The sequence below is a fragment of the Talaromyces proteolyticus genome (genome assembly GCF_021365285.1).
Source record: "Talaromyces proteolyticus strain PMI_201 chromosome Unknown BGW36scaffold_11, whole genome shotgun sequence".
Lineage (NCBI taxonomy): Eukaryota > Fungi > Ascomycota > Eurotiomycetes > Eurotiales > Trichocomaceae > Talaromyces > Talaromyces proteolyticus.
In genome coordinates, this window is record NW_025764287.1 from 1,478,518 (window position 1) to 1,499,081 (window position 20,564).

Sequence of the window (20,564 nt, forward strand, 5' to 3'; positions counted from 1 at the left end):
CAATATTGATTTAATATATGTACGTAAATTGCCAGATTATATAGCGGTATTCAGTGCCCTAGCGTGCCTTACTACATGCAATCTAGATATCTGCATTAAAATTTGAACAAAATTGCACATCAATCAGCACAAAGTTCTAAATATATAGGCGGCTCGGCTACACTGATGCGAAAGCTTCTGCACTGCTTTCTATTTATTTTACAAACAAGGCTGATCAGAATAACTAGGATTGATACCAAGACCTTGAGGTGTTTAGAGAAGTTTCTGGGAATATTTCCGTTGTGCTTAGACTTTACTGTTCTCATCTGGTATAAAAGTGGCCTTCAAATGTTGTATGGCCAAATAGACTGTTGTTACTGGCCAATATCTCGGTTGCAGAGATAGCGTCACGCCAGCTTATTCAAATTCAACTTTTTAGTTTAGCAACTAAATAATGATCTCATCTAGATAAAATGTGTCTTGGTCTAAGAACTCTCTAGAGGCGCCATTCTGGCAGGGATTTCGTAACAATAGATATATGTACGTACGGCTGAGTGACTTCGGACATGGTCGGACAATCAGTCTTCAATTCACTGGGTTACACCTTTGTTTTCTGATTATACATATGTTCTTTATGGCTTGAAATCAATTCTAAAAGACACGTTCAGACAGAGGTACCGAGTATATTGTCTACTTAACGTGACTACTTCAAGCCCTTTATAGATAATTTTGGGGGCGTATAGTCATCTCTCTCTCGAAGTCCGCACAGGCACGGAGACGCCCACGCCAGCCTCGATCAACCCAACAGCGCAACGGCTGAAAGTAGTGCCAACAGACATTCATTCAGATGAGCTCAGGCAGAATCAGAATGAATAGCTCGCCGTGCGCAGCAGCTTCATTGGCCCACGGTAGCTGATCTATGTGGACGGCCGCTGATTGGCTCCCTGGCGCCGCCCCCGCTGCTCAGCCACACTTGGAGCTGCCTCAGCCCTCAGCCAGACTGAACAGCTCACCATGTCTTCTTCTCTCCTCCCTCTTCCTCAGGACATCATCTCGGCGTCAATAGTAGAGCACTGATTCAATTGCTTCCCCTCTGCGATTTTCCTCGCTGCAGACGCACTTGTTGTTGCTCGTTTCTCCTTGCCCGTCCCCACGTGAGGTCGTTCGCTTCCCCGCCAAGCTAAGCCCTTGCAAGCCTCACCTTATCGCAATTCGATCGAAACGACCCCTCCGCGGGCCTGTCGCAGCTCGCCAACGTCTTTTCACTCTCTTCCCCGTTTCTCGCCTTCTCCGGCAGGCACAATGAGTTGTAAGTCTCCTTTGTTCATGGGGTCGCCGTTTTCTTTTGGGTGCTGTTCTGTTTGAATTGGCCCTTCCTATATTTTATTGCGTGTTCAGTGTGGATGTATTCCTGGCGCGAGGCTTTTTCATTGCGCCTGTCACCTCTCTTGCAGTCGTGGTCGTTGGTGGAGTGGGTGGTTTTGGGCTTTGTTGTTATTCTGAGCCTGTGCAAATCAATTGAATTTGTGTGGGAGCATGGTTCGAACATTCATGTAGAGTTTGCGCGAGCATCTGTCGATTATGAAACTAACGCGCTGGTTTTTTCTTTCTAGTTTCGGGCATGCTGAACAAGCTGCAGGGGCAGCCGGAAAGCTATGAGAAGAAGTACGTTGGTCTTTTTTTCAACCCCGGTTTTTCACTAACTGAACGAAATGAAATAGATCCCTATATCGATTCGGTCGAACACTGGGCGCGGGCACTTATGGTATCGTTCGCGAGGCCGATTCTCCACAGGGAAAATGTGCCGTCAAGATTATATTGAAGAAAAATGTGCGCGGAAACGAACAGATGGTGTACGACGAGTTGGAATTACTGCAGAAATTGAACTACCCAAACATTGTTCATTTTCGTGATTGGTTCGAGTCGAGGGTATGCAATAGACACTGGCTCTAGGCTGATGATTAGCTGATGAGGATATTAGGATAAATACTACATTGTGACCGAGCTTGCGACGGGAGGAGAGCTCTTTGATCGAATTTGTGAATATGGAAAGTTTACTGAGAAGGATGCATCTCAAACTATCAGGCAGATATTAGGAGCGGTGCATTATCTACACGACCGGAATATCGTTCACCGAGGTATGTATTATATCCACTCTCGATTTGACTATATAACTGAGCTCAAGACAATCAGATCTCAAACCCGAGAATTTACTCTACCTCACATCCGACTCACAATCATCTCTTGTACTTGCAGATTTTGGAATTGCCAAAATGCTAGAACATTCTAGTGACGTTCTCACTTCGATGGCCGGCTCCTTTGGATATGCCGCGCCTGAAGTCATGTTGAAAGAGGGCCACGGAAAGCCCGCTGACATGTGGTCAATGGGTGTCATCACCTACACCCTACTGTGCGGTTACTCACCTTTCCGGTCCGAGAATTTACCCGATCTTATTGAAGAATGCCGCGGTGGACACGTTCAATTCCACTCACGCTACTGGGGCGGTGTATCCGAAGATGCGAAGGATTTCATCAAGACATTACTCAATCCCGATCAGAACTCCCGAGCCACAGCCGAAGAGGCCCTTGAACACCGCTGGCTCAAGGGAGACACGGCTACCGACTACAACTTGCTGCCCGAAATTAAGGCGTACATGGCCCGTGCCAGACTCCGACGTGGTATCGAAATCATTAAGCTCGCCAACCGCATCGAGGCTCTCAAAATGCAAGAAGACGATGAAGACGACGAAGACGAATCTATTTCCAAGGGTGATCTTCCATCTAATGCTGGCGAGGCAGCCAAGCAAGCTGTTCACGGTAACAAGAATACAAATGATCTCTCTTCCACCTTCCCGTCTCTGTCGGTCACCGATCCTTCAGGCGGCGTGGGTGATACCAAGGAAGGAGATGGAGAAGGATCAGGATCTCTTCCAGGAGGTACCCGAAAGAAACGAAGTTTGAGCAGGATTGCGCGCGGCGCTATTTTCCGTGAAGTTGTTCTTGCAAAAGTGCGTGAGATGAAGCAGGAGCAAGAAACCAAAAATGTAGAACGCGAGGCGATCGCCCGTGCGGAAGCTGGCAATCACCAATAACAACAGATATTTATTGGATTTGCTATTGTCACTTTTCGATGATATCCCGGTTATTTATAGGTTGTGGATGTTTTTCTTTTCCCCCCCTTTTCTTTTGTTTATAATCTTTTTACTAGGTTCTACACGTTGAGTATAGCTTGGTTTATAGGTAGGCATGTTTTGTCCATAACTTAATCAAAAACATGTATATGTCACTTCACAGTCATATCTAGTCGAAATAATATCCAGTACATTGTTTTCTATCTTACTCTACATTGAACGTACGACGAACTAAAATACAACCCTCTTTTAAACAGCACCCAACCACCTCCCCAGTTCAACACCAATCTGCCCCGGCTGATCAAACATAACAAGATGCCCAGCATTCTCTACCACAGCCACCTCTTTCGCCCTCAACGCTTCTCCCAACCTATACGCAGTCTCCACAGGAATCCAATTATCCTGCTTACCCCAAACAATCTTCACCGGCAACTTCGTGCCTACCTCCGCATACCTTCCCTCCACTGCATCTGTATTCCTATAATTTGCCTGACATAGCTGCCGAATAAAGCCTTCCTTCCCGCCTTCCCTCAACCACGGCTCTTTGAGCATCTGCATGTCCTGCTTTGATAGCTCGTAAAACGAGGCATTGCGTATATAACTCTCTAAGATCCCGTCTATCGCTATGTCAGGGAGTTGTGAAAACTGTTCGGGGTTGTCGGCAACGGCTTTGAAGAGCGGCTGTCCGAATGGTCCAATTGCGACGACGTTGAGCAGACATAGGCTCGCGTAGTGGCAGTTGTGCAGTAAATGCGCGCGCAGACTCATCAGCCCGCCGTGGTCATGCGCGATAATGTGCGGGCTTTGAGCCCAGGTGTCGCTGGCTTGCCAGTAGTGGAAGAGGGCGGCGAAAACCTGGGATTGGCGGGCTAGGTCGGCATCGAGTTGGGTTATTTTACTGCTTCTACTATTACTAGGTTCAGAACTGGTGGTGGTGCCAGGGAGAGGTATTTCGAGCGGCGACTCGCCGAAGCCAGGGTTGTCGAAGAGATAGACGTGGAAGTGGCGAGAGAGGGAGAGCGCAAATGGAGTCCAGACGAGAGATGACCAGGGTGTTCCGTGGATGAAGATGAGTGGAGGGGAGGCTGGGTTGCCGAGTGAGCGCCATTTGATTGTGTAGCTATGTGTTGCGTTTTGGTAGTTGAAGGTCTGCGTTAGGGCTGTGTTGTTGCTGGTGAATGCTGACGTCATGGCGGTTCGATGTCAATAGTTGATGGGAGAGAGGTTTAGGGTTGGCAGATGCAGATGGTCATATGGGGGGGACAAGGTTATGTAATAATTCAATTGACAAGGAATGGCAGGGATTTTTATATTAAGCCAACAAAAGTATGACATCTACGAACTGTATGTTTGATTGATAATATCGATCATCGACCTTAAAGCGGCGATAAACCCCCTCCAACTATACACGCTGATTTCCCCGCCTCTTACATGAAACCAACACTTGGCAAAGCAACTGGAAACTCTGTTTGTTTATATTTAAGTATAATATAGACAATCATGACGGCATACTCTATTATGATACCCTATCTCCCCGCCATACTGCGAGCTAATAACTAGTGCCGCTTTTAGGGTTATAAACACCTAAATACATCATCGATGCAACTGGGCTGAACTGCCCTAAGGATACTCTTGAGCAGGGATCAGAATGCCCACCAACCCACAATCCATTACTGTCCCAACACACCGCCATGCCTGGCGTCGCACTGACGACTACACCCCCGGCACAGCCAAGATCAAGCTCATCACAGAATCTCTCCCCCTGCCACTCGACCCAACCCTAGTCCTAGTCAAGATTCATGCTGTCTCTCTCAACTACCGAGATGCCAACATCGCGCATGGCGGAAACCCCTGGCCTGTAATCCCCAATGGAATCCTTGGTAATGACGCTTCGGGAGAAGTCATTGGTGTAGGCGATAAAGTCAAGGACTTCAAGATCGGAGATCGCGTGGCCCCCGTTACGGACACAGAACTCATCACAGGCCGAGAAAGCGGTCGATCGTGGCTAGCGGCTAATGAAGATGGGGTGATGGCGGATTATATCGTTTTTGATGAGTCGAGACTCGTTAAGCTGCCGGTACATCTGGATTGGGTCAGCGCAGCGACGATTCCGTGCGCAGGAACGACGGCGTGGTCGGCTGTTAAGGGTGCGAGACCGGGGAAGACGGTGCTTATTCAAGGTATGTACCAGATTTAAGTGTGGGAACTTAATTAATGATGTTGATATAGGTACCGGAGGCGTCGCCATGTTTGCACTCAAGCTTACTCGAGCAGCTGGAGCTAGGGTCATCCTGTCTTCGTCTAGCGATGAGAAGCTCGTCAAAATAAAAGAGCAATACCCGAATCCACCAATATTAACAGTCAACTATAGAAATCCCACCTGGCATGAGGAGGTTTTGCGGCTCACAAGCGGCGTCGGCGTCGATATCGTCGTTGAGAACGGAGGTGCCCCGTCGCTGGTGCAGAGCATGAAGTGTACGCGGCGCGGAGGGGTTATCAGCCAGGTCGGATACCTTGGCAAGCAGGATCCAGAGTTATTGGAACAACTCATTCCGACTATTATCGACAGACGGGTGGTGTTGAGGTTAGCATCACAAAATCAGTAATAGACTACCCAAGCTAACATTTCCTGCAGAGGCATAAATGCCGGGACGAAATATGATACGGAAGATCTCTGTGAAGCGCTTTCGGCTCATGAGACACAGCTTGATGATATTATTGATAAGGTCTATCCATTTTCGCAGGCTGAGGAGGCATTGCAGTTTATATGGGATGGTAGGCAGATTGGGAAGGTTGTACTTCGAGTTTAGATGTGCTGGGATTAGGTAGTAGCACGATGCCTCTGTGTCAGAATCTGCTAAAAGGCATTGATATTAATATCATATGGTCATATACATGATGTATCTATAATTTCTATGGAATGAAGGCTATATATGTGAAAGATATGTACAGCTTTCTATATAAAGATATGATATCCATTCACTGCGCCATCGCTGTTAGATATTCATGCACTTCCAATACACTCATGCATCAGTGCTATTGCCGGTCGATCCACTGATCCCCCTCTGATTCCTCTCAATGTCACTCTTTTCCATCAACCCGTACTTCGTCTCTAGGTCCGTTTTCAACACGATCTCCTTCTCCAGAAAGATCAGGACAAGCGAAAAACCCGCCAGCGCTAGCGAAATCTCCCACATAAACCTCAGCGAGTCCTCATACACAGCCACGACCTCATTCCTCGTTGCTGGATTCAGCTGTCCAATAAATGCGGCAGTCGCGTCCGCATATGCATTACCAGAATGAAACTGCTTAAGAATCAGGTCCCTCGTTGCTGTATCGGCAATTTGTCCAGCACGCTGACCAAACGCATTACTGAAGATTGCAGCGGGTACGACGACACCCCAGATACTGCCGAAAGAGCGCACAGATGACCATACAGCCGTGGCAGCCGCCTGGTCAGACTCGGTTCGCTGGGACGCGGCCTGGCAGGCTGGGAGCAGGGAGTTCATGATGATTCCATTGCCGAGGGAATTGATGATTTGGAAGATCACCCACTCCGCTGTGGAGGACGATTGATCGAGGAGGATGAATAATCCTAGACCTAGTGTGATTGCGGCAAAGCCTGCGAGGTGGATGGGCTTGTACCTCCCAAAACGTGTGAGGAGCAGCACGGCTGATATAGAAGCAGGAACAGATACGATGACAGACGGCAGAACTTGCAGTCCGGCCAGGGAAGGGGAGCTGCTGCGTACGGCCTGGAAATAGACGGGCATGAAGAAATAGACCCAATACAGAAGGGCAGATCCGATAAAGGTCACGATCATGACCACAGCAGAGGTGCGGTTGCGGAAAAGATGGGGTGGACAGACGGGCTCCCTGGCCCATTTGGAATTCTCAAACGCAACAAAGGCTCCAATACCTACGAATCCGATGACGAGAGGCACGATAATGTGTGACGAGCCCCAGGCGTATAAGTTACCTCCGTATGTTAGGGCGAAGAGAATGGAGACTGACGAGCCGATGAGCAGGAAATTTCCGCCATAGTCGATGCGACGGAGTTTTTCTATAAATGACATCTCCTTATCGTATTGGACTTGGAGGAAAATGAATACCATGACCAAGGAGGCACCACAAATCTGCCGGTGTGAATAGTAAGGAGGAAAGTTTGAGTTGTCTGGGAAGATTCTCTACATACCGGGAGATTGATATAGAAAACCCATCTCCAACTCGTGGAGTCGACAATGGCGCCACCAACCCATGGCCCAATGGCAATGCCCACGAAATATGTAGTAAGAAACCAAGCGACATACTTTCCTCGTTCTCTCAACGGCACGAGGTCCGAAACAATGATATTGGGAAGCGTGTTGAGACCACCACCTCCCATTCCCTGAATAGCTCGGCCAGCTATTAGCGTAGCGACGTTATTCGCACCACCGCATAAGCCACTGCCCAACACAAAGAGAACAATTACTCCCATAGTAACCCATCGTCGACCAAAAATGTTGGCCAACTGGCCGAATAATGGCTGAACAACAGCACTTAAGGTTGGATAATCAGTTCGAACCGTTTCAGTAAAGAACATAGAAGCACAGCACTTACGCAGTTAAAAAGAAAACATTGGTTACCCAAACATAGCTGTTACCCAGGTCCAGTTCTTTAGATATACTCGGCAGAGATGTGGTGACAACGGTATTCTCCAGGGCGCTGAGAACACTGAGAAAACATAGGGTGATTATAATGACATAAAAGCGAAAGCTCTTAGTATTGGTCTTGATGGCGGCGGGTTCCGTCACTGGAGTATTCTGATGACCACTATTGGTTGGTGATGCCATTGTTTGGTGTCTGAAGCACTGACTAATTCAGCAATGGGCTATAACATAATAATAGATAGAAACAAAATAGATCATTCATGATAAATGAACGAGACTGCTTAACTTACCCAACAACTTTCTACTAATATGACAAAGCAACTGTTGGCCACAAAATGCTACCACCCCAAAAGGGTTCATCTTAGCTCCTTATGGGTACGGCTTCTTAGTGGTAATATATAGTAACCAACAGTCCTGCAAGTACCATGCATAGCACAAACGTCCAAAAATTCATTGTTTGTTTTTCATTTTCTATTGTTTACACTGTAGGATTCCCGCAGACAAAGGGGCAATAGTTATTGCGGCGATGGTCTTATCTACAGGCGAATGGCCAATATTTCTACGCCATGTCTGCTTGGCTAGCAGGTTGTAACTACACATATACTCGCTGAACCGAATACAGATGCAGGGCCGGTCCACTACATTAGGCAATACCGCAGCGGAGGACTGGGATAGTTATATCTCCACGTGACCAAATGTCAAATAATGATTTGTGGATAGATGTGTCTCTAGATCAACTAAACACTAGCCTAGCAAGCGAGCTTCAAGATTGTATGAATCGGTGCTCATCGAGCGTAATTACTAGTTAATTACGTGTTGCTAGGTCTCTTTGCTTTGTAATCAGTGCCACCACCTTTGCTTGTGCTATGCCTCCGGTCTCGTATTCGACTAGTGGTCTAAATGAGCTAGCAACTATTAGTAGAGGACGGGAAATTCGGAATGCATTCGGAACTGGAGAAAAATGGATATAGATTGACTAACTGCTTGTAGAAACCTATTCGGAGCAGCATATAAGATGACCAACCTGACTATAGAGAACAATCTCTTCAAAAATTATCCACCTTAGGCGAGCAAAAAAGAGAAAAGGGATCATGTATCAGTATGCACTAAAAAGGCGTCATTCACTGCAAAGTACAAAATCTTCGCTCAATTAAGCATGCGGTCAATAGCCAGGATTTTCCAGAATCAAGTGTCACTTAAGTGATCCATTCTACATCCAGCCGTATTCGTCGATCTTTTGACCTATATTTGAACTAAATTGGAATGGATACGTGTTAGGCAACGTTAATTCTAGCCCTAGACGCGTGGATGTCGATTTTGAAAAGCTGAGCCGCTGCGGATAGAAGTCAATATTGTTAGATGATCATGTCATGTGGGCAGACAGTGATACTCTATTATAAATGTTCATACATTATGGCCAAGTTTTGCTCGCCAGACAACCAGACAATTAATCTGGCCTATTGCCGGTTGAGGCTTTTATGCTACATAAGCGCTAGTAAAGATCTGCAGTCAATTTAGGTGAATCAACGAGTTACAGCTGAACGGGGTTGGGCAGGTGTATAGGCGTGGGCGGCTCAAAACGCTTTCCTAGTCTTAGCGCCTCAAGGGTCAATCAATTTCATGCAATAATTGCGTGCTAATCCAGGCACTGGCGGGAAATTTTGCCCGTTTATGGAGACTATTCCCCGTTACTGGAAGTAAATTACCAATTACGACACTATGGATTAAATGCCAAAACAACATATACAACTATGTAAGCTTTTGAGAGTGGATTAGATTAGGAATCCAAGGGCTAATAACGTCAATTTAAAGCTTAGAGTTCAGGGGAATACTGATAGATAGAGCTTTAAAATAATTTATCGCATTGGATTAGAATTTAGGAATCATATATTGATATGTGGGTATTGTTTCATATGTTGGTATTTACGATGTTCAATGTTGAATGCTGTCTTTGATTCATTTTCAGTAACGATTGTTCAACTGTCCGTCTCCCCGGCTTACGAATCCTCGGTTAACATGTTATCAAGGTTTTCGATTCACACGGTTTCACTTCCAATCGCCGTGGTGCAAGAATCGGTGACGTGGATGGTTTACCATCGATTTCTCTGTCCGATAGCAAAGTCTGTTATTATTTTTCATTCTTTAGATATCCTAGCCCGCATAGAAAATCCAAAGAAACTTGTTTTGTGAATAAGAGCAGTGGAAAACTCGTTGAATGTGTTACTAATTCATGCTGACGCGAGTAGAGGACAGCGGTATCAGCTAAGTTAGCTTGAATATTTTACATATTTAAGTTGTGTACGGCATTTTATCGACAATTGAGTATCCCGCAAAGTTTGACCTTGACGCCATTAGCAAGAAGTAGCTCATTAAGACATGCAGCAAAAACATACCGTCACATTGAGGCTCTAATGAGCTTTTTGCTGCGGAGCTCTCTGTCCTACTGACCTTTAAATACCTCGTGCCTTGCATCAAAATCTCCTCCTCAGCATTGATTCCCTACATCTCTATAGCACAACAAAATGTCCCATTCTAGATTCCGTGATTATTTTCTATCTTTCAATCATTTCCACATAGACACTCCCAAGATTACAATCAGATTCAATATTAGCTCTCAACAAAGGCTATATCACTGGATATAAGCTACATCCGAAGCAAAATAGGCATTATTCAAACTGATTATCCGGTCCATTTCGGAATACTGCTGGTCTAGTAAAATTGAAGTCACCGCAGTTAACTCATCTGGACTAGCTCCACTGTAGCTCATAGGTCCGGCACTAGCAGAGGATGAATCTAACATCAAGGTATGATGGGGAGTATTTCCTGAGGTTGGTACCATCCCCGATGCGCTTTGGGAATTAACAAAATTGGTGGAGGACACTCCATTTAATGGTTGGTGTATGCTTTTATGCGAGATGTCTTGTGTGTAGGAAGAAGCACGACTAAGATGTCGGCCTGAAGATGACATAGTTGGTGCATCTAGGTTGGAAACTGGAATATTTCCATTTGCGTGACTATCAGGGTTAGCAATCACTGCATCGACGGCAGACATCTTATCGGGATGGCTCCCATGTTCGACTTCCTCATGGGCATTCTCAAGTCCATCGCTGTTGGAAGATATAGAAACCTGCCCCGCCCATTCGATTTCATTTGGGTACCCAAGAACATCCAGCTTGAAAGACTGGTCGCCTTGGCATTTGCTGTATATTCCATTAAGCTGGCTGAAATATTTTGCTGCTGAGTCTTTCCAGCGGGCAGTGTGTTGTGCTCGATGTTCTTCTGACCATCGTGCGGACATGATATCGAGAGCTTTCATTAGAGTCCAGTAATCAGGGGACAGTTCTGTTTTATAGTACCGCCAGTGAACTACATGTGAGTTACAACGTCAGTTGAAATGCTATCTGACTGAGAGCGACAGTAACCAGAGGAAGACTTGCAACAGATATAGAGAACAGGCTACTTACCAAGTAAAACACGGGCGCTCACAAATACACAGAACGCAAATTGACTGTCTACTAAACTTTGGGGTGACGAGTAGTCGAGAAATCTTTGCGTGATATTTGCCGTCTCCGCAGCCGCAGCTTCACATGTCTCTGCACTAGATAATGTGGGAAGCTTGACAACCTCTAACCATTCTGGTGGGGGATAGGCAATGCGTTGATGAAGCAGAATCATGGAAGTATTATGCGTGACATGAGCCAGCGTCAAGTTTGGGTCCATCATTATCACGGTCGGTTGCCGCGAGATATTCGAGTCCTTCCATTTTTGAGGGAGAAACATTTTCCAACTATACAAGAATCATGTCAGTCCAGCAGAGTAAAGTTTCAATTTTCAGGGGAATAATGCCACAAAATACACCTTTTCAGATACATACCTGACCAACCGCAAGTCCAATTCTTTAAACCGAAGAAGCCAGCTACCCATTTCGTGACGATCACGGTAGTTCACCTTCTGCTGTAAGAAAAATGTGGTTACCCTACTCAGAGACTCTGTCGCCTCAACCCTGTAAGCAAATGCCCCAACAGTTGATAAGTCAACTTTTTCATCCGGTACGGAGGGTACAATGCTGTTTCCTGATCGATTCCTTGCTGGTTCTGCGGTATTGTAGTCCGTTGGGGAAAAGGCGATAAGACTACCGATCTTCCCTGCAGACTTGTCCCATATACCAAAGAAAGGTGTAATTACAGCTTCTTCATTGTGCCACAAGCCCCCGTCAGCGGGTAGGCGGCGGTGGACATCGTTTGATGTCAGACTTGTATTCCAACTATAATACCTGTTAGTAGACTCAAAGTTTTGTCATTATCAAACTTCATACCCAGTAGTAACAGAGCAGAACCTGTGTTATTCGTTTGTTAGTATTTCGCTCCTTTATCGGAACTAATATTACTTGCCTATCCAGATTGAAAATTGTCCAGAATACTCGCCGCCTCTCTTCTTCTTCGATCCAGGTTTTTGCTGGAGGTAACGAAGGGCGCGGCTGAAGTACTGGCCCTGTGTCGTGATTCTCGGACTCAACACTCAGTTGGAGATATTCGACGGTTCTAGTTAGAGAGCCAACAATAGGCCATGCACGAGACACTCTCCCGGAGCCAATCTGGGAGTATCAATATCCAAACGGTTTCGGAAGGAGATAAAATATTAAAGAAGGCAAAAGAACCTACATCTTCGAAACAGATAATTATCAAAGCTTGAAGGTTCTCGACATACATATCGTCCATCCCAGTAAGTACTACTATTTTTCGTGATCGTTCACAGATACTTTCAATATCGCCGGGAATAATTGCCACTTCACCAGTGTTAAGATGCCTGAGCATTGCCACAACCATCGCATGTAGAACAACTTCTAAGCGGCGCCTCTCATTCGGGTTCTTCAGTCGCCGGTGAAATCTTTTCTCGTGAAAAATTGGAATCCATGGCTGCACCAGCCTGAAATAAGAATCTATAACTGCCTCTAGCACATTCGGCGGGGGAAGACTAGAAGAGACATTTGCCAAATCGTCCGGCTCAATCAAGACCGTGTCGTCAACATGTCTTCTTTTTTTCGGCACCTGTAACTGCCCCCCTTGTATTTGAGTACAATGTGGAGAAGACGAAGGTGGTAAAGTTTCTTCATTCACCCGCTGCGTGATTGTGCCTGCAATGTCTGATGCATCCGACCATCGCCTTTTCCGTCTTGATTGAGATTGAAGCTGTTCAAGTAGCAGCTCTAAACCTTCCTGGAGAGCAACGACCGCTGCGGTCTTGCCATCTTGGCTAGTTCTCTGAGGTAGTTCATTGGGAGTTCTACCTTGTTGAAAGACCGCATCTTCGAGAGCATCTATATTCTTCTAAATTAGCCTTTTCTCGGTCTTGAATGAAAAAAGAGTATACCTTCTAAGGCATGACCTAGATGGATATAATCTATACTGCTTACCTACACGCCTTCTGAGAGCTTCTACTGCACCCGTCTTCAGACCAGGCTTCTCACGGTCATTATCATATCCACAAGTCGTCCCTAGATTAGTCACATGAGCTACCAATAATACAAAATACTTATTAAAGAAATAGAAAATGTGTTGACAGACCCACTCTCCGACAGTGGCTGCAGATAGGCAGCTCGCGTGAGCAGCGTAGTTTGCGCTTACGACATGCGCCGCACGCAGGCCGCTGTTCTGCCGGTAGCGATTCCTCCATATCTTTTGCGCATCGAATGTTCTTGTTGGTGTCCTCCGCCGGATTTGTGAATATTGCCGGACAAGAGGAAGGGCGAAGAATGGTGTACTTATGCCGGTGAAACTAGCCCGATCGGCCGCGGCATTACTCCGACGCCATTATTTCATTTGAATGGTCACGCACCAAGTAAAGTTTTGTGAAATGAGGGGAGAGCTAATAGATTGCGGAGTCTCTCCGGCGGGGTGCGTTGGAGCATGTCGATTTAAGAGATCTAATATTGGTTTCGTGTCACATTATTGGTACTAAGGTGTCGTGTTACCATTCACATCAATTAATTGGCCATGTGGCTTTTCTAATTAAACCGACTCTGCATTCCTTTACTCGTTTAGAAGTTTCTCCAACCCACTTAGCATACCCAATACCGAGGAAGTATGGGTTGGATGCATTAAAATGTTACGAAGCTGATCCGGAGATACCCCGAGGTCCAGCCCGCTGAACTCCAATTGAGATGCGAAATCTAAAAACCCAATAAGTTAAATCCTTTGGAAATACAAAAAGAAAATAAAGCATCATTCAGTCTGCCGCAAGGCAATCAAAATGCCCCCGCTTCCTGGATTCTCCGACAACCCACTTGCAAGTCGAGATGAACTGATTACAGCCGCCATCGCATTTACTCGGCCTCTACACCAACATTTTTCTCCTGCGAAGGCATTTATATGTCTGCCGAGCTCGACTGGCGCTCACTTCGATGAAGGCGCTGCACGGCTCGAAGGATACGCCCGGCCATTATGGGTGATTGCATCGCTGCTGCATTCACTTCAGTATGACCCGGACACTAATCGTGTGGACAGCATTAAGTCGCTTGCACAGCCATGGATTGAAGGCATTTGCACAGGAACGGACCCCAATCATCCCGAGTACTGGGGCGCTATTCAAAATGGTGATCAGCGTATGGTCGAAGCGGAAGTAATTGCCTGCGCATTGCTCTTTGCGCCGCATCATTTCTTCCATTCTCTTGATGAGAATTATCGCGCAAATATCGTCGCATGGCTTCGAGGCATGAATGGCAAGTCGATGCCAGTCAATAACTGGAGATGGTTCCGCATCTTTTCCAACCTTGCTTTAATTCTTGTTGCCGACATTTCTCGGGATGAGCTTCAGGATGAAATGGACAAAGACATGACTGTTTTGGATTCTTTTGACATTGGCGAAGGCTGGTCAGCAGATGGGCCATGGTTGACAGCTGAGCAGGAGAAAGAAGAAGAGCAGGAGAGTATCACGTCTCGACGGCGTGACAAAATTGGTGTCGGTCGGCAGGCTGATTATTATTCGGGAAGCTTTGCCATTCAGTTCAGTCAACTATTATACTCGAGGTTTGCTGCAGACTTGGATCCTGTCCGAACGGGTATGTATCGAGAGAGGGCACGAGAATACGGAAGGGCATTCTGGAGATACTTTGATAAAAATGGTTAGTGTATATCTTGAATTTCTCCATATAGACTAATGTATGAAGGTGCTGCCATCCCGTTCGGACGCTCACTTGCCTACCGATTTGCCTGTGGAGGATATTTTGCTGCGCTTGCCGTCGCCCAAGTATCTGACATGCCTATGCCTTTGTCATCGGCTGGTGCTGTCAAAGGTTTCCTACTCCGACATCTGAGGTGGTGGGCAAAAAATTCCGATAACATCTTCTATCCCGACGGGACACTCAATATTGGTTGGCTTTATCCGTAAGTAGGAGCACTTTGTCCCAATGAGTAGAGAGCTTACATCTGTATTCAAGGAATATGTACATGAGCGAGGACTATAATTCTCCCCAGTCAATATACTGGAGTCTCAAATCGTTAATTGTACTTTGTCTTCCTCCTAGTGATGGATTTTGGGCATCTCAAGAAGTCCCATATCCCAAATTGTCGCCCCAGGTGGGAAGCTCAAACTCAGAAGAAACCATTCCCATCTCAATTATTCGTCCAACAACTCAGATACTCTGTAACCACCCCAAAGGTAATCACCATTTCATGCTTTCACCGGGTCAGTTTGTGGCCTGGCCGATGAAAGCGACGCAGGCAAAATACTGCAAGTTTGCCTACTCATCCGCTTTTGCTTTCAGTGTACCAACAGGCCCGTTGATCCAGCAGCTTGCGCCGGATAGTACACTGGCCGTGAGTCGAGATGGAGCCTCTACGTGGGCTGTGAAGTGGAAATGCTCTTCTGTTGAGTATCTCTCAGCCACGATTAAACAGCCAGGCTCTCATGGAGACGAAGTAGTCCCCGTCGCGCGTGTTCAGTGGTACCCATGGGTACATGACAGGCAGGTAACAATCACTACGACCCTTATCCCACCGTCGACGCGTTGGCCGGACTGGCATATCCGTATACATCGGATTCGGGTGAATGGTTCAAGTACGCTACCAAGCCTACATCTTGTGGAAGGTGGTTTTGCTATTTCGCGAGTCCCAGCCAGTGAATTAAGAAACCTTCCCGAGGTCTCCGAAAATGACGAGTCCTTTTTCAACACAATTTTAGGCAAGAGTGAAGGTGTTTATTCATCTCAGAATAGTACTCTCGTTCTCTCGCCAGCCGGTGCAAGCGGTATTCGAGGCAGTGCGTCGGCCGTTGCTGGAAACGTATCCATCAGCACCGAACACGAGGCAATGAAGCCAGACTCTAACACCAACATCGCTGCTCAAAGAACATTGATACCTGTCACAAGCCACGAAGTTTTTGAGGTGGGCAGTGAATCTGAGATTGAGCTTGTGACAAGTGTATTTGCCGTCCAGGCGGATGCGGCACAAAGTAGCAATGTTCGGTCCTTAAGGGATAGATGGATAGATTTTCCAAAAGTCGTTATGGAGGGAGAAAACTTAGATCCTAGGAATGGCGATCATTTTATTTTATTTGAGTAGCTTCCAATCAGTATCATCTACCTCATTATTGATTGGTGCTATTAGCTGAGTTTTAGATAACATCAATTGATATATGTACAATGTCAACGAGAATAAACCATAATACATGAGTACCTCGAACACTGTCAGCCTTTTACTGTACTTCCTTGTTGCTAAGCTGAAAAACAATAGTCTCTCAATTTTTCTGCTAAATCTCTAGATTCTGATCAAAGACAGGCTCGCCGAAATGTCTATCAATAGTCCTGGCATCATATGGTTGGTGGACGACTCGATAAGGCTGAAAGCTGAAAACGGCATAATATCACATCGAGAGAAGTATGTGATCTTTGTGACAAATTATTGGATCATTCTAACCTGAATGATACTTGTGTTCTAGTGATACTGGATTAGTAATGCTTTTATTCGATCCAATCATTTAATTTAATTCATCTATACAAGTCAACAAAAACGCTAAGACCAGAGGATGGCGCCCGTTTTGGTCTGACGGTAAAAGTATAACACTTATCATAAGTAGGCTATGATCAACATCAGCTCTACTGTAGCTAAGGCGACTAAGATCAAGGTAAATAGGCAATATGTATCTTGGATAGATGATCATGATTAGGATAACTCTAGGCGATTAAGAATAACGTACAAATATAGCGCAGACATAATCACACTAAAGCTAGTGGAGTCCTTTTAGCCTTCGCTACTCTACGAACCTAGCAATCCTCTAAGTTGGGAGGTCTCGTCAACTTAAATTCCCACAATGCCCCACTATCGAGCACATGTAAGAACACATTTTACCTATGCGTTGCTTAGTCCCGATGAGATGTGGTGATAAATGGATGTACTGTAATAATACAGTTTGCTTAGGCGTCTTTCCGTTTGGTATCATACCATTCAATCCAAGAACGGAACAGTACATAAGACAGTAACCACGTAGGGATTAGTAGTCGTGGCATTAGGGTTTAATCTGTCCTTAGCTTCATGCATATTGGTTTCGTAACAATCAACCGTAGTAGCTTCAAATAATCCCTTTCAGGTTAGTGTTATGTACTCTGTCCAGTCACTGTCCAGCCTACGGGTGCCTCGTATGCACGATGCTGCTTGCTCGTTGTTTCATCTTCGATCCTGTGTCATGCGTTCGACCGACTCCTGTTACCATTTTCCGTTCTCCCACTTCAATCCCATATGTACCTTCGGTCAACAATGGCTATTTTATTTTCCCTTTCGTTTTACAGGCTAGTGAAATATAAGAGGCATAGACCATATGTTGACGGGCTCTTCAAGGAACTGAAAAGATTCTAGATCCCGATCATTCTGACACGGGAGCAAGTTTTAAGATTCTTTTAGACTTCAACGAACATTGGAGACATGAAGAGGCTTCATTAATCCAACCCAGCATGTATAGATATTCCGTTATATGCAGATTATGTTATTAGAAATCATCCTAGCGATGTTATATATGTACTGTGGAATAATCATCCAATAGAAAAGTATGCACCTTAACCCACCGCTTCAAGCGGTAAATTCCGCTTGGCGGGGACAAGTCGGACCTGGCTCTCATGCTAAAATGGCTAACCCTTGAACTAGCAGAATTAGGCACATATCCCCTTTACAGGGTTTATTTTACCTCCAATGATTCAGATCAACCCCGTACGTACACGGGCCTCCAACTATTTGGCCAACCATATGTCGTAAAATGGAATTTTAGCCTAGTGTGGGGAGAGCCCAGAAACTGCCCCTTATCACGTGTCGCAGGTTGTATCGGCATCGATGGAGCATTTAAATGGCCGGAAATGATCGAGGCAAGACTATTACGGTAGAAGGAAACTCTTTTATTCTTTTCATTCTGCTCTACGATCCAGCCGCCTTTTTTTCCCACGGCATATTTTCGTGATATGTAACCCAATGGATAATCGAGGTCCACAGGTTCTCGCCGTTAATATTGTGTTTTGGATTCTCACATGGCTGGCGCTCTCATTGCGAGTATATGTACGAGCTTTTATGCGGAAGATATTCGGTATCGATGACTGGTTCATGGTTGGCACGCAAGTAAGACGTCTTTCGATCCAAATGGCTGAGAAGTATGAAGGATACATGGTTTCATCTAGCTTTTCTTCTCTTCATATCTCGCCTGCCAGCTTGGTGGAGCGATATACGGGACCGGCCGCCATCTGTCTGACCTGTCTATTGAGCATGCCGAAAAAGCTCTTCATGTAACACCTCACATTCAGCCTCATGCGCCTATCTCTCAGCTAAATTTCTACATAGTTCTGGTGGCTTTGTGAGATCTTCTACGTCATCAGCGCATGTTTGATAAAAGTATCGGTCGGGCTTTTCCTGCTACGTATTACCGTCCGCGTAATCCATATCTGGATTCTCCGGTTATCCATGCTGGGAACCATCGTTTTCGGGATGGTCTATCTCTTTTTGACTATTTTCCAATGCCGGCCAATCTCTGCCTGGTGGACTATACCCAAACAGGGTTGCTATAAACCCAGTGTGATTCTCGGCACCATGTATACTGCTTCAACCATGAATGCCGTCGCAGATTGGACATTTGGTCTCCTTCCGATCTTCATGGTACGGGAACTCAACATGTCACGGAGAACAAAGGTCGCCGCTTTATGTATTCTAAGTTTCGCCGCCATGTAGGTTGAAAATAAAATCCCAGAAACGAAGAGGTGACGACCAGATAACTAATAACAACCAGTGGAAGCACTGTGACTGTGGTTCGCATCCCAGATGTCGCCACATTGGCCGATGATACTGACTTTTTGTGTATTCTTTGCACATGTGATATAATTGGCAGTTGACAGACACTAACTCGAATTCCAGGGAAAACTACGAACTTCGCAATTTTGTCGACTGTGGAAGTGGGAGTTGGTATTGTCGCCGCATGTGTTGCGACATTGCGACCGCTTTTGACTGCCGTTATCGCCAGCACTCGTCGCGGTTCGGGCAGACAAGAGCCAGTGGTTCATCACCAGTCGAGCAATCGAAAACATGATCAAGCGCACCGAAGTGCTAGCCAAGACTATTTGAGGACGAACGCCGAGCCAGTTAAGATGACCTTCTTTATAGATGACGGGGATAGCCTAGCAAACTTGAGTAGCAGCGGAGGAAGTGATGTTGAACTCGGAGTTACTCATCACACAGTTCTTACGACCTAACCAGAGTCCGTTATTGAAGCAAAGAACAAAGGTGGGCCAGCTCAGAATAAACTTCAGAGGACAAAACTTAACGCGTGGGGTCATTACAAGCAGGTGTGACTTGCGTCGGTCCACATTCTTTATGAAGTCTAACGACATTTCAAAATTTAAATCTACCCTTTCTTATCCGCTAAAGACGTGCATGATGTTCTCGGTGCGGCCTTAGAGATGGAATACCGTTGACCTGCCCCACATGCCCTCCTATCCCGGCTTGCTCCATTATCATCAACAATTGCTTCTTTTTTGAAGTTGGGAGGACCTTGATTTCCGTTCAACTGTTTATATGAATTGGAATTTTTTTTCGATAAAATTATGAGATGTTTTTCGACTAGGAGCAGGAAAGCATGAATCCTGTCTTCGTTGGTTTTGTAGAAAGGCGGAGAAGATTCCTTACGTGATATGAGTACACAGGGACCAATCTCTGAGGTAGTAGGAGGAACAACACGGCTACTCTTCCGTCCTGAATATCCGGACCCTTATTCCGCGCCGCCGCGGGTCGTCGTATGAGCGGCGTGGAGGCGGAGAGCAGGGTGCGTGTGGATGCGATGAGGTGTGAGCAGTAGCGGCAGTGAAAGGTTTTTGAGGTCCTGTTGTGGATGCTGAAACCAGCCTTAACCGACACAAGGAGCATAATCTCCAATTTAAGTTGATTAAGGTCGCCATTCGACATTGTGGGCTCCCTATTCCTAATACCTCATGGGGTCGAGATTGAGGTTGATTGGCAATGCAAGAATAAGGGAGATTGAAGCTGTCATCGGGATCATTCCCTCTAGATTTGCAATGGTTACCTTCGGCTGTTATCAGCAACCCGCAATCTCGAGGCACACAATTTCCACTGTCAACTAGTTCAGTAAGTTTATTGAGAATGTTGAATTCTAATCTGAGTTTGATGCCGTAGGCGAGAGTCTTGTAGGACGTCTGAATATTAAAAGGGTTTGCGTATTCAATACTGATGAGGGAAACATCGAGCAAGATAACAATGATATTGACAATGATCAGATTAATAATGATTTTGTGGTGTTCGCTTCCTCTCAGTTGGGAAACTGATTT

General features: G+C 45.8%; 7 protein-coding genes across 7 annotated transcripts; 4 read left to right on the forward strand and 3 right to left on the reverse strand.

Annotated features, from left to right (window-relative positions):
- The first annotated feature begins 1,001 nt into the window (after positions 1 to 1,001).
- BGW36DRAFT_387390 (calcium/calmodulin-dependent protein kinase) lies at positions 1,002 to 3,318 on the forward strand. The gene is made up of 5 exons (XM_046217113.1): positions 1,002 to 1,288; positions 1,593 to 1,644; positions 1,701 to 1,908; positions 1,961 to 2,117; positions 2,173 to 3,318. Exons 1-5 carry the CDS (start codon positions 1,282 to 1,284, stop codon positions 3,069 to 3,071), a joined length of 1,323 nt encoding a protein of 440 aa, XP_046068320.1. The 5' UTR covers positions 1,002 to 1,281; the 3' UTR covers positions 3,072 to 3,318.
- Positions 3,300 to 4,402, reverse strand: BGW36DRAFT_387394 (Alpha/Beta hydrolase protein). Its single transcript, XM_046217114.1, has one exon. It carries the CDS (start codon positions 4,299 to 4,301, stop codon positions 3,360 to 3,362), a length of 942 nt encoding a protein of 313 aa, XP_046068321.1. The 5' UTR covers positions 4,302 to 4,402; the 3' UTR covers positions 3,300 to 3,359.
- A 347-nt stretch (positions 4,403 to 4,749) lies between these two features.
- On the forward strand, positions 4,750 to 5,920 carry BGW36DRAFT_348596 (alcohol dehydrogenase; the record flags this gene model as incomplete). Its single annotated transcript, XM_046213270.1, has 3 exons — positions 4,750 to 5,290; positions 5,385 to 5,694; positions 5,746 to 5,920. The coding sequence occupies exons 1-3, from the start codon at positions 4,759 to 4,761 to the stop codon at positions 5,918 to 5,920; spliced, it is 1,017 nt and encodes a 338-aa protein (XP_046068322.1). The 5' UTR covers positions 4,750 to 4,758.
- A 213-nt stretch (positions 5,921 to 6,133) lies between these two features.
- On the reverse strand, positions 6,134 to 7,942 carry BGW36DRAFT_431544 (multidrug resistance protein fnx1; the record flags this gene model as incomplete). Its single annotated transcript, XM_046221003.1, has 3 exons — positions 6,134 to 7,246; positions 7,306 to 7,648; positions 7,710 to 7,942. The coding sequence occupies 3 exons, from the start codon at positions 7,940 to 7,942 to the stop codon at positions 6,134 to 6,136; spliced, it is 1,689 nt and encodes a 562-aa protein (XP_046068323.1).
- A 2,274-nt stretch (positions 7,943 to 10,216) lies between these two features.
- Positions 10,217 to 13,454, reverse strand: BGW36DRAFT_387396 (fungal-specific transcription factor domain-containing protein). The gene is made up of 8 exons (XM_046217115.1): positions 13,324 to 13,454; positions 13,173 to 13,253; positions 12,421 to 13,076; positions 12,151 to 12,353; positions 12,075 to 12,095; positions 11,634 to 12,023; positions 11,224 to 11,546; positions 10,217 to 11,125 (listed from the first exon to the last, which is right to left on the reverse strand). Exons 1-8 carry the CDS (start codon positions 13,430 to 13,432, stop codon positions 10,389 to 10,391), a joined length of 2,520 nt encoding a protein of 839 aa, XP_046068324.1. The 5' UTR covers positions 13,433 to 13,454; the 3' UTR covers positions 10,217 to 10,388.
- Positions 13,455 to 13,730: 276 nt separating this feature from the next.
- On the forward strand, positions 13,731 to 16,365 carry BGW36DRAFT_327005 (uncharacterized protein). The gene is made up of 3 exons (XM_046212744.1): positions 13,731 to 14,879; positions 14,925 to 15,141; positions 15,195 to 16,365. Exons 1-3 carry the CDS (start codon positions 14,009 to 14,011, stop codon positions 16,315 to 16,317), a joined length of 2,211 nt encoding a protein of 736 aa, XP_046068325.1. The 5' UTR covers positions 13,731 to 14,008; the 3' UTR covers positions 16,318 to 16,365.
- Positions 16,366 to 18,112: 1,747 nt separating this feature from the next.
- On the forward strand, positions 18,113 to 19,669 carry BGW36DRAFT_387402 (uncharacterized protein). Its single transcript, XM_046217116.1, has 5 exons — positions 18,113 to 18,354; positions 18,414 to 18,518; positions 18,574 to 18,953; positions 19,016 to 19,083; positions 19,141 to 19,669. The coding sequence occupies exons 1-5, from the start codon at positions 18,211 to 18,213 to the stop codon at positions 19,473 to 19,475; spliced, it is 1,032 nt and encodes a 343-aa protein (XP_046068326.1). The 5' UTR covers positions 18,113 to 18,210; the 3' UTR covers positions 19,476 to 19,669.
- Positions 19,670 to 20,564: the final 895 nt, after the last annotated feature.

Coding starts and splice junctions, on each gene's coding strand:
- BGW36DRAFT_387390 (XM_046217113.1), top strand. Junction 1,645..1,700: donor CCGGAAAGCTATGAGAAGAA/GTACGTTGGTCT, acceptor GAAATGAAATAG/ATCCCTATATCGATTCGGTC. Junction 2,118..2,172: donor CCGGAATATCGTTCACCGAG/GTATGTATTATA, acceptor CAAGACAATCAG/ATCTCAAACCCGAGAATTTA.
- BGW36DRAFT_387394 (XM_046217114.1), bottom strand. CDS start 4,301: ATGACGTCAGCATTCACCAGCAACAACACAGCCCTAACGCAGACCTTC.
- BGW36DRAFT_387396 (XM_046217115.1), bottom strand. CDS start 13,432: ATGGAGGAATCGCTACCGGCAGAACAGCGGCCTGCGTGCGGCGCATGT. Junction 12,096..12,150: donor ACAATTTTCAATCTGGATAG/GCAAGTAATATT, acceptor CGAATAACACAG/GTTCTGCTCTGTTACTACTG. Junction 12,024..12,074: donor TTCTGCTCTGTTACTACTGG/GTATGAAGTTTG, acceptor CAGGTATTATAG/TTGGAATACAAGTCTGACAT.
- BGW36DRAFT_327005 (XM_046212744.1), top strand. CDS start 14,009: ATGCCCCCGCTTCCTGGATTCTCCGACAACCCACTTGCAAGTCGAGAT. Junction 14,880..14,924: donor GAGATACTTTGATAAAAATG/GTTAGTGTATAT, acceptor TAATGTATGAAG/GTGCTGCCATCCCGTTCGGA. Junction 15,142..15,194: donor AATATTGGTTGGCTTTATCC/GTAAGTAGGAGC, acceptor TCTGTATTCAAG/GAATATGTACATGAGCGAGG.
- BGW36DRAFT_387402 (XM_046217116.1), top strand. CDS start 18,211: ATGGATAATCGAGGTCCACAGGTTCTCGCCGTTAATATTGTGTTTTGG. Junction 18,355..18,413: donor GGTTCATGGTTGGCACGCAA/GTAAGACGTCTT, acceptor GGTTTCATCTAG/CTTTTCTTCTCTTCATATCT. Junction 19,084..19,140: donor CGATGATACTGACTTTTTGT/GTATTCTTTGCA, acceptor CTCGAATTCCAG/GGAAAACTACGAACTTCGCA.